Source organism: Echinococcus granulosus, assembly GCF_000524195.1.
Source record: "Echinococcus granulosus chromosome Unknown EG_S00042, whole genome shotgun sequence".
Classification (NCBI taxonomy): Eukaryota; Metazoa; Platyhelminthes; class Cestoda; order Cyclophyllidea; family Taeniidae; genus Echinococcus; species Echinococcus granulosus.
Window position 1 is genome coordinate 586802 of NW_020170422.1, and position 17438 is coordinate 604239.

General features: G+C 42.3%; 1 protein-coding gene across 1 annotated transcript; it reads left to right on the top strand. All coding sequences in view use genetic code 11, as the record gives it.

Moving 5' to 3' along the window:
• Positions 1–3322: 3322 nt before the first annotated feature.
• Positions 3323–15390, top strand: EGR_05606 (Exportin-2; the record flags this gene model as incomplete). Its single annotated transcript, XM_024494855.1, has 18 exons — positions 3323–3547; positions 3610–3863; positions 4090–4180; positions 4311–4391; positions 4903–5205; positions 5292–5421; positions 7409–7734; positions 7807–7891; positions 8712–8919; positions 9033–9133; positions 9207–9304; positions 9982–10132; positions 11455–11735; positions 11785–12010; positions 13006–13185; positions 14034–14417; positions 15107–15225; positions 15301–15390. 18 exons carry the CDS (start codon positions 3323–3325, stop codon positions 15388–15390), a joined length of 3333 nt encoding a protein of 1110 aa, XP_024350775.1.
• Positions 15391–17438: the final 2048 nt, after the last annotated feature.

The following is a 17438-nucleotide window of genomic DNA, read 5'->3' on the forward strand; positions in this document are numbered from 1 at the left end:
CTTCTTTCGACTTCAGGGAGTCATGAAACGTTACAACAAGTGCCAATCAACATGAACAACAGTCGAACAATTCGCATTTATGAAATATCAGAGAAAATACGTTTTAGTATCAGTTAGGTATTGGGTGGTTTTAGAAAATCAAATATTACACAGAAAATTCATTCATCCACCTAATTGTTTTCCCGCTTATAGCGTAACAAAAAAACTCTGACGAACAACTACTCAACACAATTTATTTGCGTTTCCAAAAGTTGTTCCATCTTGACAATGATGATGGAGGGATTTGGAATTACATTTACAAGGTTCCACTTTATTTGCCGCGTTAGATGCCTAAATTTTGCCTTTGAAGAGAGGAGGGTGTGAAATGGTCTCAAAATTCGCAAGGATGTGAATTATCTCAATTTCCATCTCCCGAAACTGCTACTGCTACTTCGTAAAGGTGGAAAATTTCAACTACAGATCATCTAAGTTTTTTTAAGTGAAATTTTCCACGAATTTACAGCACATGAAGGGGCTGGATCAGTAAAGTAGGAAGTGATGAAACAGTAAACGGCGTGGATTGCATTCACAGTACTACGAATATCTATCTGTGAGCTAAGCTAATCTTATTTGTACAATGTTGGACGCGATTTTCGTAGTTATGATACGTCTATAGAGGTGTGACTTCATTTGCATCCAATTGCAATTGGAGGCCAATCAAGTGCTGCTTCAGGAAGGAAAGCCAATTCCACTGCGAGCAATAGATCGAGCCACCCATCCACACCACCTTTTGTCTCCCGATCCACTCAACTAGTCATGGAATCTTCTGTTAATTTTCCTACTTGACTAGCTATCCTGCCTCTTTCTGCACTTCCAGCCGTCCACTTCTGTATCATTCTAGCCATGCATCAGATCCCAATACAGTCCTCTTCCTAACTATTCCCACATTGAAACTCAGCAATACAATGGATGCTCTTTTTTTCTACATTATCCGATTTCCTTCCAAGATATCAGCCTACCTGTCCAGTTGTTAATCTATCCCTCACATTGAAGGTCCGAGCAGAAATAGTAATCCACCTGTGGGACACGATCACTCTGTATTCTATCAGAGCAGTTATCATCGCAGCATTTTTGCGAATTCTACCAAATAAAACTTTTTTTTTGAATCCCACAAAAGGTTTCCTCCTTGCTAAGATTGACTCTGGAAGCACTACCTTAGCCATTGAAAAGTCTCATTAGACTGAAGAAGTTAAATGCATGGATTTAATGGCATGAAAGAGACGGTGAGCATTGCGGGGTAAGATCAAGCGGTGCTTCGTCCGACCGATCTATTGGCAGACTGACTATGAGCTAGTAGTTCTGGGAGGCGACCTTCAGCTATAGACTTTCGGTCTATAGCTCGCCACGTCCCCTACCTGTCACCCGCCTTACTGCCTTTTAAGGAAGGTCACTCGATACTCAAGCCAAAAATCTGCTTTCCATAAACTTTGTCTTTTCATTTGCTAATATGACTCGCACTACCGTAAATTATCGTTGGCAATACCCCTATAACCACTCATTTCATCAAGGATCATCAACACAGTTTATCATTGTGAGCTGCACATAGGCAAGACTTTTGGCGCATATTTATTGTCTGCTAGGTACAGCATTGTACCTTTATGCTCCCGCATGTATTGCTTGTCGCTACATCTAAACTTCGGGTTTTTTACTCTAGCAATAGTTTTACACTGAGCAAATTGGGAAGTCTTGTTGCGATCCCCATTTGATTGACTAGAAGTTTTAAGCGAATTAATTACTGAATCGGACTTAAAGTCGCATCGTCCATCAGTACAAATAATGTGTCCAATTTCTTTGACTCCTTGCGAAGCAGTGCTGACCGGAGACCATGTACCATTTATTATAATGGGATAATCAGCAAGAGTTCTAGTCTAGTCATAATCCCAGGACTTTGTTTAGATTATTCTGAAGTGTGTGTGCACAAGCGCAGCTGGCATATAGTTTGCTTTCACTACCTTAACAGAAGGTTTTCTTATATGTTGTTCGAAAAGCAATAAATTTTCTACGTAGCGCCAAAGTATTTAAGGTAGAAGTAAAACGACTCTTTATACACACTGTCTTTTGGAATTCTAAATTTGCAGGTGCTGTGGATGGGCGAATCTGTGATGGTCCCCAACAGAAGGACTGAAAGTGGCTTGTCCCTTCTGTACACCACTACTATATTTTCCTACTATTATGCCTTCTTTCGTCTTCATGAAAAAATTGGAGCGCTATCTGACTGCTATATTTTGAGAATTGCTTGGTAAAAGCTGATAGTAGTAATTAAAATGCATTTGAAAATCTGGGCACAATTGGACTAATTTTTAGCAAAAGCAGAGAGAAGAAAGGTCAAAAACGGCGAATTGGATTTAGGCTGTTCGCAGCACATTGTACTTAGCGATTCTATTAGGAAGTAAACTTCAAAAACTAAGAAATCCAGAATGTATCGTTATTGTACGGCGAGACTCATCAGTCTCCACTTCCCTGTTCCTAGCGTTCTTAGAAGAGCCCGGTTGATTCAATTTGGCCATATTTATAAAATAGGAAAAGATCAAGAGGAAAGTACAACCGTAATACGATAGTGATTTATCCCTCGGTATTGGTGAGGCGCCACTTTTGTACTTTGAATTAGCCCCCTCGTACCTCGCTGGGTGGGCTGGCCTTTTGGGCCCCGCCAATAGTCCAGCCACCTTCTCTGTGCTGAATATATATTCTGCCCAAGTATTGTGTCTTCGTTCGTCTTCAGGGAGTCACAGGACGCTACAACAATATTTAAGAAGGGGGGAAACACCAGTCACTAGGTACGAAGGAGGACGATGCTGTCACGAGATTCGTATTTCCTGACCGCCTCCTCCCTGAAAGGTACATTAAAACAACATGAGCATTACATTATACTTCCACAGCATACAATAAAGCACCTCAATTTAACTACTCCAATACCTTGATTTCTAGATGCCTCAAAATGATATCCCAGGGATAGCAAGTCATTTGGATCATTAAATGGAGCAATAGCCTCCACACAGTTCATTTAAAATTCATCTCTGCATATCTAACCTAAAAAACTCAATTCATTGTTCTCAAATGTTCCAAAAAATTTTTCCTCTGGATAAACAAAAATAGCTGTACAGAAATCAATATGAACAAGCTAGAGAAAAAGGCAAAACTGCAATACGCTGTAAATTGTACCAGGTTTTACATCTTTAAATGCAACGGCCAATCAACAGTGAGGTTAAACAGTTTAACTTCGTGCACATCTGCGTTTGTGCTGGTGTTTTCTCGAACTATTGTCTGGTCTCGTGCATTTAAAATGGAATTGGCTCATTGTAATGAACTAGCGCAGACATTAGCGAGAACATTGTCTCCACTATTCGGGGAACGTAGACGGGCGGAAAATGTACTAAAGTCAATGGAACACCAACCCGGGTATTCCGTCTGTCTCCTTGTCCTTCTTCAAGATCCCTCTCAGCCGAAGACTATTCGACTTTCTGCTGCCACAACCCTCAAAAATTTCATCAAACGTTACTGGAAAACTGTATGTTTTTGCGAGTTTGGATCTCTGTGTCTAATGAGCACCTTTAAATTACGTTTTCTTAGGAAGCGGAATCAGACAACCTAATCCCAGATGCTGATCGCGAACAACTGAAGGCTCAGTTGATCAATGCAATGCTGACTAGCACAGGAGCCAGCCAGCACATGCTCTCCGAAGCCATTGGTCTTATTGGTCGTGAAGATTTTCCCGCGCGCTGGCCTAGTTTACTTCCTGATATCATTCAGCGGATCACTCAACTTGGTACTGAGCTTGATAGTGTTCAAGGTCTTCTCTACACAGCTCATTCGCTTTTTAAACGGTTAGTTTACATTCTACTCGGGGGATGCTAGTTTCATTTGGCAGTGTGTATTTGTTGAACTCTCGTAACTCTGGTACATTGACCCTTATGTTATTCTTCTTGTAATATCATTGCTTCTCTTTGATTTTGCATAAAAGTTGTGGCTTTGAGTCCTCTCCGAAGTAGGGTTTGCTTTCATCGATCTCCTACTGTGGGATTTTCCGTTATTGGCCGCTTTATTCTGTAGTTATCGGCACGAAATGCGTTCCAATGAGCTATTTTTGGAAATGAAGCTCGTTATTGGCCAATTTGCTGGACCCTTGACCACCCTGACTTTGGTATGTTGATTTGAAATGTCTAACATTTTTAACTGATACCACCCCTTATCGATGCTCCATTTAGTTCTTATTTCGCTTTTACCGTCTTTCACTGGTAAAAATGTGAACACTTGATCTTACTTTGTTTCAGAATCTCATGAATTTGGTTGTTGGTCCCAATCGTTCGACTAACGGCAGTCAGTTGGTCCCCATTATGCATGCACTGCTTCTCGTCTGCAAGATTTTTCTCAGTCTCAACTGTCAGGCATGTTATTCCCCCCTCTTCTCACGAATACGCACTTCGCTTTCAAAAGCGGCTCTACTTCTGTTATTAACCTATAGATAAACGAGACCTTTTTTAATTATTTGTTGTGGATTTCATAGTTAATTGTACAGGTTTCGATGAACAGGTCCCTATCGACACGAAGAAAGCGGGTATGGAAATAGATTTCAAGATCTCCAGTTGAATGGAATCACTGCTTTCTGTCGTTTTCGTCAGTTAAAGTATCGAAAAATAACTTGAGCTGATCATGATGGTCTGGAGGGTCACTTACTGCAGAACATTATGATGAATTCATGTTATTTGTTACTGTTTCGAGGATACCTTTTTTTCTGTCGCTTAGCACTATCGAGCATAAGTAGTCCACTATTGCAACAACAAAACGCCTAGCCTTTCAGCGATGTCTGCTATGTACAAACCGAACTACGCACTAAGTTGCATGCCTTCGTGTCTCTTGCGGTAGGATTTGCCGGAATTCTTTGAGGATAGCATGGGTCAGTGGATGGGAGTCTTCCACCAACTCCTCCATCTCGACCCACAAATCACGGAGTTAATTAACTCCTCTGCAGCCACCGCTGATGCCATAGGGGACACCTCGTCGGCAGGTACCTTAGTGGAACAAGTGAAATCTCAGGTTTGCGACAATATCACTCTCTACGCCACCAAATATGCCTCCGATTTCACTAACTACCTCTCCGAGTTTGTGAAGGATGTCTGGGAGATGCTCATTTCTATGAAGAACACACAGGATCCCAAGTATGACACGGTAGGTCTGGGATTCACTTCTCGCCTTCCTTTTCGACTACATCTACTCGTGGCTTGTAATGTTATTGGCGCTTGCCTTCTCGTTAGCTCATCGGTAATGCGCTGGATTTTCTCAGCTCGGTTGTCTCGCGTCCCCAGCACAGGGCCCTTTTTGAGGTTCCGGAGACCTTACAAAAGCTTTGCGAACTCATCGTTTTGCCCAACATCCAGCTCTCGAGTACGTGTATTTCATCTCAAAATTTTGTTGCCCTTAAATTCTTGGGTTTGGGGGTTTTTCTCTTTTCCGGTGTTTTGCCTTTGTGAATGCTTCATCACTTCCAAATGCGTATTTGGCTCTTGATTTGTCGGCTAAGAGTATGAAAAAGTTGAAGATTCGTGTTGATGTTTTTGAATGTAAGTAGTTCGACATATCGACGGTCAAAAGGCATATCTAACAGGAGTATCACTAATGGTCTTCTTAGTACCGGTCGGTGATCGAGCTTCATCGCGAAACAGCTGTAAGATTTGATGCATCTGTTGTTACATTTTTGTACTATATCAAGGAAGTTGTCAATGCAATCAGCTCTGAAACAATCTAGCTGTTTGCCCCTTCCCTATTTCCAGCCCGCACTTAGTTTGATAAACTTAGGATCCATTCTAATTTTCTCAGTTTTTTTCTGTCATGCAATCAGAGTTAAATTCACAGTTTGTTGATGGTTCGGAAGATGGTAGACATAATCGTAGAAAGATTTGACTTCCGGGCGGTGGTGCGTAAATTGGTGATTTTTGTATTTCCTTAGTCGTAAATTCTTCGAAAGTTTTCACCAGATTTTCTCAGATGTATTATTTTGCCGAATAGATATCTAGTACACAGCTTGGTGGAGCTTGATGAGGCCACAATCAACCTAAACCCCAACAAGTTGACATTTCGAAAAGCTGGGTTAGGCGAATTAGAATCCGACTATAAATTTCCGATAAACTCACTTCGTTTTCATCATTTCACGTGCGTGTGCTAGTTTGTCTTTTAATTTATCTGCCTGTTAAGTCATGGATAAGCCAGAAGTCGGCGTTAATGGTTTTGAATGTTTTCTCAATGCTTCAAGAAGGTCTTAGCACGTCGATGATCATGTGCTACGGTTAGCGTGGGTTACGATATTGCAATACTGGTAAATTGATCGGCTGTCTTTCGCTGAAAACTCTATTTTTTATAGGGTACTTTAATATCAGAGATGATCCAACCTTGTTAGAGATTTGGTTGTAATAAGCTGAGCCAAGTTGTAAACCAGCGGCTGCACCGTGCCTTTTACCCGTTTCGAGCGTATATTTTGGTTTCTCTTCGTGCCCATCAACTTGATGTATTCGTCAGGCTGCCCATGCATAAATGTTTTTGAGTTGGCTAAGTTATGAACTCCTTATATTGTAAATAGTTAAACACATTAACAGATTAGTGTTGTGAATAATGAATTTATCAAACATTGGCTAGTGACAAGAAAATTCAATCTGGCAGGCGATTGTTTATCTTAAAGGTGATCCACCCTCTAGCGATCCTTTGATGAGTAGCTGAGCCTAAGCGTGACCTAGATTTAAAGTTTGATTCGACTGAAATCAAGTAACCATTAAACTATTTCGGAGAACTTCTCGTTTTATCTATGCGGTCGAGTGTGACTATTTGACTAAAGAGTGCTCCACTGCATTCATGGTTCGTTAATCAATCACGGGTGTGTTAACCTCCGTCTCATCTTGAGATTTTAGCTCTGAAAATTACCCAGCTTCAATGACGCCTTCAAACTAACTGCGAATTGGCAACGAGGTTATTTTTACGAGTGAAAGAGTTCTGATGATTTCAACCTCATGGATTTCGTGGGAAATTATCGTAACAAATCCCTAAATAGCTTGGTTTTTCTGTCACCCTCTAAACCGCTAATTTTTGCTTCGTTGCATGGTTGGGAGGAAGTACATTGGCCTCTCAGCCGTTGGTTGCACGGCGGGTTGATGCGATTACCGTTAAAACAATACTGAAGCACTTTGAGCCAGTACAATGTATATTTAAGCCAGTTCATTATCATCATAGCCGTCACGGCACAAAAGTAAGCTATCGTGCCTCATCAGATTACCAGGCTTTTCCAGTGGTTTCTTTTCCTATCTCTCGAGTGTACAGGCAACTTAGTGTTGCAGTCAAACCGTATTGTTGATACTTTGTTAAACGTACTGCCCTCTTTATGTAGCTAACGACGAAGAGATGTTTGAAGATTCCCCTGAGGAGTATATCCGCCGAGATTTGGAGGGTTCCGACGCCCACACGCGTCGTCGATCGGCCTGCAACTTGGTCTACGCTCTGTGCGAAGCCTTCGAGGGTCCTGTTATCGACAACTTTGCACGCTACATAAACCACTTGTTGACGGAGTACGCTAACGCCGTCTCAGCCATAACGACCAACAGTAATAGCAACAGTGTAGCTGGAAACAGAAGCGTGCCTATGACAGGTTGGAGTAGCAAGGACTCTGCCCTCCTCCTTGTCACTTCTCTGGCTGCTAAGGGCAAAACGGAAAAAGTGAGCGGATTATTCATGTAAGGAGAAGGTGTGATTTTTCTGTATAATGCATTTATTATCGTTGTTTTGAAGTTTGGTGTCACTTCCTCCTCGAGACTGGTGGACATCCCAAATTTCTTTGAGACCCACGTCCTTCCAGAGCTGCAAAATCCCAATGGTATGTGACAGCCTACAGCCTCTTTTTCCCCTTTGAAATGCCGTTCTTGTATTTTGATTATGTGATTATTTATCTCGAGCTCACCACTTTATGAATTACCATTGGCTTTCCCGTTTTGTGCGAAAACAATATATAACACTCGAGTCATCTGTGCGGATGTAATTAGGTTTGTTGTCATCATAGAGAGGGGCTAGGCGTCTTAGCCTGGGTAATACAAGCAGTACGCCCTGACACATGCGTGATAACCCAATTTACAAAAACTGAAAGATTCGCGTAGTCAGATGTCATTTTTACGCGGCCCATTTTTTTTGGGCGTCGTCCTAGGTACTTTCCTGAATCTTCCTTTCCTTCAGCCCATTCATGATATTTGAATGCATCTTAGCCACTCGTAAATCAGGCGTGGTCATGCGACACTCTCCATCGCAGCAGCTGTACGTCTCGTTCCATTTTTGCGAATCGAAAGTCAGAGGCCCATTTACACAGTTCTTGAGTCACAGTTAAGATTGTGCATTTAAAAACGAAATCATTTTATGGAGCAAAGTGTAGCTTTATGGATCTACTTTCGCGTTTCACTTCCCCTTGCTACATTGTTGCAAGCTTCACCATTCCTCAGCAGTTCACCTGGCTTAATTTCAGCGTCCTGGAAACCGATGGAGGTATTATTTCTCTCGTTCATAATCTAGTAGTTCTGCATGGCAGTATTGCACAGTTCTAGTCATCATGTTAAATGCTCGTTTATTTAAGACTGATTCTCATTGGCAATTAATGAGCTAATTAATATCCAATCTAGTGTGATATTCCGCGTTTTTTTTCCTTCCAGTCGATCAACTGCCAGTGATAAAAGCGGACTGTCTGCGTTATGCCATCACCTTCCGCGGCATCTTGCCCTCCGCGGCAATCCTGAATCTCTTCAATCTTGTGCCCAACTTCCTCACCGCGTCCTCCGTTGTTGTTCACAGCTATGCTGCCGTTCTTCTCGAAAAATTCCTGCTCATGACCATCCCAGATCGTCCCATTCTCACGCCTTTGTGAGTCCTTCCGCATTACTCTGCCTACATTACCTTTAAAGTAGCACATGGCAAACTTGTATACAGTGCCACTTCTTTTAACGGTTATAAGTAGCGCGCCGTTCATCTTGTAGGATCAACAAATCCGATGTAATTAACCCCGAGGTTCTCATTCAACGCTGTCTCGAAGCGCTTTCTAGACCTGCGTCGTGTGAGAGCGTCTATCTCATGCGAGGTAGGTTGCCTCCTCCAATCGTTCGATTGTAAGATTGTGATTAGCGATGCTCATTTTAACCTCGTCCTTCCAGCCCTCCTTCGAATCTGCAGTTGCCTGGAGGACCGATGTTTACCCTCCATGAACTCGCTTGTTACCGCTCTTGTCACACGACTGGGTCAGATGATCAAGGTGTGTTGTTTGTGCGATTTCATCTTTTCTGTTGCCAAGTGTGCTTATTCAGTCAATAAATAAGATTACTTAAGTTTTCATGAATGCTATAGTTAAAATACTCTTGAGTATTCCTGAAACTACTTTGAAGCTTGTTCTTGATTTCCAAGTGGTAGAATGTAAAGCGGTTCGTTTCGTCATTGAAAAATGGTATTCGCATCTCGATTCAACGGATTTAAGTGTTTTCTACTAATGTATTCAAGAAGTGTAAGGCAGTGCATCCTTGATTTACCTAGGTGATTGTAGAAGTCTCTGCAACACAGTGAAAACACTTCACCAATTCATGTGCATCGCTTGAAAAGTCTGCTAAGTAAATTTCAGTGGTTTAGCTCTCTTTGTGCTCGCGGCAAGAACATATTCTTTCTAAAATTTCTTTAAAAACTTTTCCTAAATTATCTCGGCACGTAGCCGAAACGTTTTCTTATGTAATCTAGCCTTTATTTTTCTCTGAAAGTGGGATTTTGTTGTGAAGCGTTGTTAGCCTACGCATGTCTATACATTGAATGTCTTCATTTCAAAAGCAACACTCGTATTACCTTAGTATCCCCATGTGGGTGTTAAAAGGCGTCGAGTCTCCTACCACTTTAGATCATACCTATCTTTCATCCTCTCTTTTTACTGCTTTGTTCTGGCCTTAGAATCCTTCCAAGCCGCAGTTCAATCACTTCCTCTTCGAGTCGCTCTGTCTTTGTGTACGGCTGACGTGTGCTGCAGATCCCTCTTCTATTGCGCACTTTGAATCGGCCCTCTTCATGATTTTCCAGGAGATTCTCCAACAAGATATCACAGGTGAGTCACCCCTTTTTTTCTGGATTTGGTCAGTGGTCAATGCATTTTGTATTATGTTCATATTTACTCGGGAGCTTGAGCAATGTTGTTTATTCTGGTTGGAATTGATCGGACAAGCGTTGTCCATCAGAAGTTGCCTTCTGCTCCATTTTTTTTCATTGCCCGATTGATAACTCGACGATCTGAAGTTGCTGTACTGTCAAACTTTAGCTGGAGGGCAAACAGATACTGTTGGTCTTTCTATTTTGGACCTGTCTCACTGTGTGGGGTTATCTTTTTAAGGATATGTCGCTTGTCAATGCTTGTTTAGCTCATGCGGTGGGGTTTTACTTGTGGTTCTGCATGCGTCAAAACATGCTATAGTTTAACGTGAATGCATGCATTTATGATGCAGTTGTTTTCTATTTACTGTCATTCAATTCTCAACCTTTTGTTTTGGCGTCTATCCTTCGCATTGGTAGGCCATTTTAGTCGCAATTCCTCCTGAGGGGACTTTTCAAACACTCGGCAGACATCTTACGTTTTATCTGGCCGTACCCTCAAAACGCCTTGTCTATATTCTCAAATGCTTTTGCTGGTGCATTGATTCCTTATTTACGTGGATTTGTGTTGAAGAACGGCATTAATTTTCTTCAGTTCGCCTTTTACTTAAATTTGAAATATGCATTCCTAATGAATTAGTTATGTGCCTTTATGGCGTGAATTTCAAGAATAATATGACGCGCCGCAATTCATGGGTTTTTAAACCTGGCTCCTGAGGAAGTGTACTGGTTCACAATCCATGACATAATTCAACTTTTTACCCTTATCTGTCTCATAGAAAATTACTGCCTGTAGACGAATCAAAACTACGTGTCTTTTTCAGTATTCTCTTGCTGTTTGTGAATTATTTATCGTTTCGTAGCTTTGGTTTCGGTTACTTCATTATCTATGAATTTTTTTAGCTATCTAACTCATAAATCAGTCATCTACCTTTTGAGTTCTGACCAGTGCGATTTTACATTCACCTTATCCGATTCATGACGCCATTTGCAAAGTTTTTTGGGAACCCTGTATCCATTTCGACAAGTTTAGCCGATATTAAATATATGGCACCCTTGCTGTTCTCTGTACGTATTTTTAGCACATAACTGTTGTGTCAGCAATCTTTTGTTTGCATAGGCGAAATCATGCGATTTCATTATGCAAAGGCTTCATTTTATATGATCCTAAGCTTTCATAGCCGGGCCGGCGGGTAGTGCTGTTAAATCAAAGCTTAAATTTAATACGGCTAATGAAATTTGTACATCTAATATTTCCCGTCCTGTTCTCTTTCCCCATAGAACTGTTCCCTTACGTCTTCCAACTGCTCGCAGTGATGCTGGAGCAATATCCTCTGGGTTCCAATGTGCGTGAGTTGTGCTCACAGAAGAGGAAGATGGCAGGCTTGGAGGCAGAGCCACAACCGACATCTTTACCTACTCCGAATGTGGCCTATCAGGCCCTTCTGCCGCGTCTCCTAGTCCCTCCCCTCTGGGAAACACAGGGTGCTGTCATGTCACTTGCACGTCTCATGCAGGCCTACCTTCTGCACAATATGGAAGCTGTTCTGGCAACTAATAAGGTGAGTTTAATTTCGAAGTCCCAAAACATAGTAATCTATCCCCTTGTAGATGGATGCTATACTTGGTGTGTATCAGCGACTCCTGACCTCCAAAACCAACGACGTTTATGCCTTCACAATCATCTCCGCCTTTCTGCTTGCCTTTCCGCGAACCTTTCTGGAGCCCTTCCTCCCGCAAATCTTCATTTGCATTTTCCAACGTCTTCAAACCGCTAAGACGGAAAAGTTCATGCGATGTGATTTCACATTGCCTTCTTTTGTGCATTTCTTTTCCTGTTCATTGATTGAGCTAGCCACAGGCTTCCACGATTTGTGATTGGCTGCTATTTACGCGATTGGACAGATATTCTCATTTAAGCTTGTGATACTGAAGTTAGCTCTGAAACTTTTTGTGCAGTAAAAATTAACTATTTTGATGCAAATTTTCGAACAATGGCATTGCTTTATATTCACTTTAAGGGTTCAAAAGAATATCACAGTCTGACTCGATTAACTTTTTCATTAAAATATTTGCCTTTTTATGTGATAATGTTTTGGAGCTTAACTGTGCCAACCGTGCTAAGACTTTCATCCAAAGTACACCGTGTCACGTTTCATCTGTCTCTGTGATGCTGTTTCACCAGCGCCGTGTGGAATTTGTTTGCTATCGCGTTATCAACTTAAGGCCTCTATAGATTGATATTAAATATTGCTAGATCTAGACTGGATTTTAACGTTTCCAACAAGTTTCGTCAATGAGGCCCTCTTAACACCCTATTTGGGTTTTGTGGCTTTCGACTTCTTAATGATATATTTTATATCTAATCACCTACTAAAAGGAAGGATTGAAGTCGTGCTGAAAGTAATTTTTTGGCCCTTTTTATTGATCTATGTTAGTTGCTTAGGTATATACATGGCATTGATCTTCCGATTTCGCTTGTGGAATCTACGCCTTCCCGCAGTAAGCTTCCAGCGGGGTATTACATGGGGCACCCAGATGCAATCAATCTTTGCTTTCGCTTATTTCAAAGGACAACTTTTCATTGTACTCATAATTTACAAATAATGCCATTCGTAGGTTCTTTGCTTTTCAGGCCCCTTTGCCGACCGATGGGCGTAAAACGTTTAGTGCTGTAAAGGCGGCAAAACCTCGTGGTTCAATTAGTTGTCATAAAAACTGCTTTTTGTTACGATGATGTTAAATCATTTCAACTGCGGGCGTTTAGCAAATTTTTATCCAAGCCATCTCAATCATTCATCACACTTAGTCGAATTCTGTATGCATTGACAGGTTTGACCGCTTTCCTGGCGTACTTTGTCCTCATATTTGGTGCCAATGATCTGGTAAGAATTATGGACCAGGTGCAGAATAGGATATTCTCCAAAGTCCTCGCGAAGGTCATCCTTCCTCACGCCGAATTGGCCATCTCTTTACCCGTGGGGCTGATCAATCCCACGTTTGTCCTCACTGGTGCGTTCTGTGAACAAAAAGTTGCCTTTAAATGCTTAAAATTTATGAATTTCGCCTTTTAATAATGAAGGTTTCCCACATTTCCTCTCTTGGTAGTAGAATGGGAACCCTTACAGCATAGCTTTTGCTAAAAGGTATTTTAAACGACTCGGGTTTAATTCCTAAATTCAGTAGATGTGCTAGACTTGGGGTCTTTCTATGAGGTCTTGCGGCAAGCTAACGGGGGAGTGGGCTTTTACTAAAAAAAGTGAGCATCTAGTGATAGAATAGACATGAGCAAAGCTCCATCGTGGCAGTATGATCTCAGGTATCTCAAAAGGCAACTGCAGTATTCTATGACAAATTTCACTCTGATTCAGTCGTTTTTCCTTTTTCTTTACCTGCGAGGAGTGACATATTACAGCCACATTCCGTCGTTTTTCCATATTCCCCTTTATTAGTAGCTTACTTTTAGGAATACGATTGGCGGCCAACCTTGCTATGGCTCCTGCTATACGTCTGCATTCTTTGGCTATTTTATTGGCATTTTTGTCTCTTATATAGAAATTAAGGCCGGTGCTTCTGCCGACAATTGTCGTGATCTTGATAGCCCTCTGTTATGAATTTGCAGCTTTAGTCATCACCGGTGAATTATTTTTTTGTGATATTTTTACCCAAATCAAAGGAGAAGCGATTACATTCACCCCCATTTAATATGATACTTTTTATTCCACCGCCTGCCTCTATCGAATAACCATCCCAGTCGCTGACTTTCAAGCTCTATCAGGCCTTCACTGTAATGATGAATTTCTCCTCAGGAAAAAGTGTAGCTTAGCTTGAAACCACCTCATCTTCCACCTTCACTTCAGCTCACAGCAATGCGGGGGATGCGCATGCCAATTTGGCAACAAAGGGTGCGGATAGCGGCTACGCCAGCCTCTCCTCTTCCAGCTTCTCCCATCTGGCCCGCGAGGAGTGGCGCGTGGTGAGTGTGGGTCTCACCACTTTGTGCACTCAGGCAGAGGCGATCTGCAATCCCACTGATGCCATCGCCTCCGCACCCTCCACATCCTACCACGCGGACGCCTGGATACCACTTGTTCAAGCTATTCTTGCTGGGCTGGCCGCGGGACCGGCGAGGTGCGGACAACTTGCGGCTGACGCCGCTGTTGCTGCTGCCACCTCTGCGGCTACTAACACCTCCACTCCGGTCTTTTCAGACGAACGATTCACTGATGTTGCTGGAGATTCGGGTAAGTCTTCCGAATATTTAGGTTCGATTGTTATCAAATATTTTACTTTTGTGTTTTGCGCTTTTTTGGTGAGTCCTTGTTTGATCTACCTGCTTTCTGACAGGTGGAGTACAGACATTCTGCTATGCTACGAAGCTCACTGTGGTCTTTTTTAAGTCTTTATCTTATTGTTTAAACCTACTGAAATGTTATTAGTACTGACACATTTGCCAAGTATGACCCACGAATTGTATTTTTTTTTTACTTATGTGGGCATCGGTTTTGAGAGTTCCCCAATCATTAATTTTCGTCCCTCGAGTCATCAACTTTTCCGGCCAATGGGTTTCGTTTAACGAATCTGAAAATATCTGGTTTTGTCGTGCTTTGGCGAGTTTCGCTGTATCGTTATACGTTACAGGCGATCCCTGTAAAACGGTTGAATGAGCGTCAAGGGCGGAACTGCCTTGAAGCTTACCCACAGCATTGCTGAACTAAATTAAGTTGATATCGTAACTTTTAATGACTTACAATTTATCTTTATAATCACTGAAAGTGCCCCTGTATTCTCATGCTCAGTATTCCCTGAGGCGCAATCATAAGATTGTGGTTGTTGAAGGCATGCTCGCTTGCCATCCTGATCCCTCCCTTTTTCGATCTGGGGCAGGCTTCCGTGCTAACTTTACTATTTATTTCCTTTTCACAATTTCCAGCCTCCTTTACATTGGTATTTGCCACGCCGAAGATGCCCAATCTTTGCCCCGGTGTCGTGGATCCGCGGGTTCACTTTGCGAAGAGTCTAGAGACCCTATCTCGACGTTATCCCAGCAAGGTGATTGATCTGCCTTCCTCCCCACTACCCCTCCTACTTATTGCTTTTATGAGTAGCAATTTCGTTTCATTGTAGATTTCTGCCCAATTGCGAACCAAGTTGACTGACGGCGCCAAGAGCGTTTTGGAGGCGTACTTCACTCAATCAATGGTACGACTGGAGTGATCAGCTCACAACTCCCTTCTCCCCTGCGAGCCTCCTTCTTCCGTCTTCCCTGCATTTTGGTCCTCAACAATGTGTATGTATGCTTGCATTTTACACAATTTTGATCCGAAATTTTTGCCCCATCTTTACCTTTCGCTCCACCTTCCTCACCTCTGGGCTGTTTGAAACTCCCGAACTTTTTCTCTTTCCTTCACTTGCCTTTTCATTCCACTTTCCAGATTCTACATCTGCCTAATATTTTTTCTGTGTTTATATTCGGAGATTAAGTAAAAGTGGCTGATGGACAAGCTTCTCATTTTCGCGGCCTCATTTATTAGGGGATTCCAAGGGGAGCGTACAGTTTTTAAATGAATTTGATGTCAGGTAATCATCTTGCTGGGTTATGCTGATAAACAGCTAAAAACGGGTTTAGTAATCCTCCTGCATCTGGGTAGCAACAATCTTTCCCCTTATTGTTTGGGGCCCGGCCAATCTGCTTCCGGTACAACTTGGTGCGGTTACTATTAGACTGATAGCAAAAAAATGTCACGTGTGGCGCCGGTAGCGCTGTCAAGTTGTAAAAAGAACTGGTATTCTGCGTTGTTTCAATGTAAGGATGTGTTCGAATGTGAGGGCTTTACGCTGTTCTAACCAACTTGGTCAGTTGTTTGCTACGAACGCCAATTCAGCTGTACTAAACAGAATGAAATTTTAGGCGCCGGAAAATTGACTTTACCAGTTAAATGTGAAGTTGTGCTTATTTTCATCCTAGTATCAATTCATGTCCTCTGATTTGATGTGCGAGTTCAATCTTGAAATGCTGACATCTTGTTGACCTGATTTTCTTTCAGATGTGCTAGCTCTTTTATCATCACTTACAGAAATTGTACACAATTTTTAACGAAGATACTCCTAAAATCTAAAAACCTTCGTGAATATCTTGTTAAAGTTTTTAAGCTTACAGTAGAGATGAAATGGTAGAATGTGAATTATTTTTTGGACGTTTGAGGGTCTGAGGTTAGTTCAGGTAGAAGGATGTCAATGATCGTGTTCGTACACTTGATCACTGATTGACAGAAATTCGTAGCGTGTCAAATCTTTGCTGGAGGCGGCATACACCGAACCACAAGGGGAGAAAGTTTATCGACGTGAGTGGAGACCGAGAGGCTATGGCTTTGCCTTCTCGCTGTGCTACCAAGACGTAAGTAACATCCGCTAAGACTGGAAAACTTGAGTGGTAAAATTTACTTTAAAATGACTTATGCAGTGCCTTCAGACTTCCTTAAAGACGAAGGAAGACATGACACTTGTGCGGTAGGACTTGGGGCCACTGGCGTGGTTCAGAGGCCAGTCTACCCAGCGAAAGTACAATGGCGGTGCCTCCGAGTGGCCTGTTACCAAAACCGAGAGTTAAATAACCAAAGTATTACGTATTTCCTCCTCTTTCCTCCTCTCGGGCCTGCCATCACGACGTAATCGGCGATGTCTAGAAATATCCACAAGTCAATCATGGCAGTCATCCAATTCCCTTGCAACCGAGAAGATGCCTGACCACAAGGTCACCGATCCGTCCTAACAATTTCACCGGATCTGCAGTTTCCCCCTTCATGAGAACTGGATTTGGAGATTGAGGGAACGTGCTGGTCGTGGCATGTGTTCATTGCTAGTCGTAGGAACACAGGCCTAAAAGCAGAGTTGTGTAACAAAGGCCAGGGTTTAACATGGTTCCTTTGGAGCAGGGTTTTGTGCCTGCTCCTCTTTGCCACTTTTTTCTCACTTCATTGCTGCCTGGTCATATCTATATAGGTTCTATCCAGCTGGTAGAGGGGTGTGGAGGTATTGTGTGCTCATATAGGTGGTATCTTTATACAGGTACTGTAGACATCTTTTAACACACTTCTCCAGATGGTTAACGGCTAGTGTCGTTTCATTTGTTAATGACATTTGTGCAGAACACGGAACTTGGGTAGGTGCCGACGTCATTAGCAAACCTTCAGTTAGGAATCGTTACAGATTCTCCCATCCGCAGCATGTGCGCTTCCACACCGCTAAGGCTTATCACCCATCAG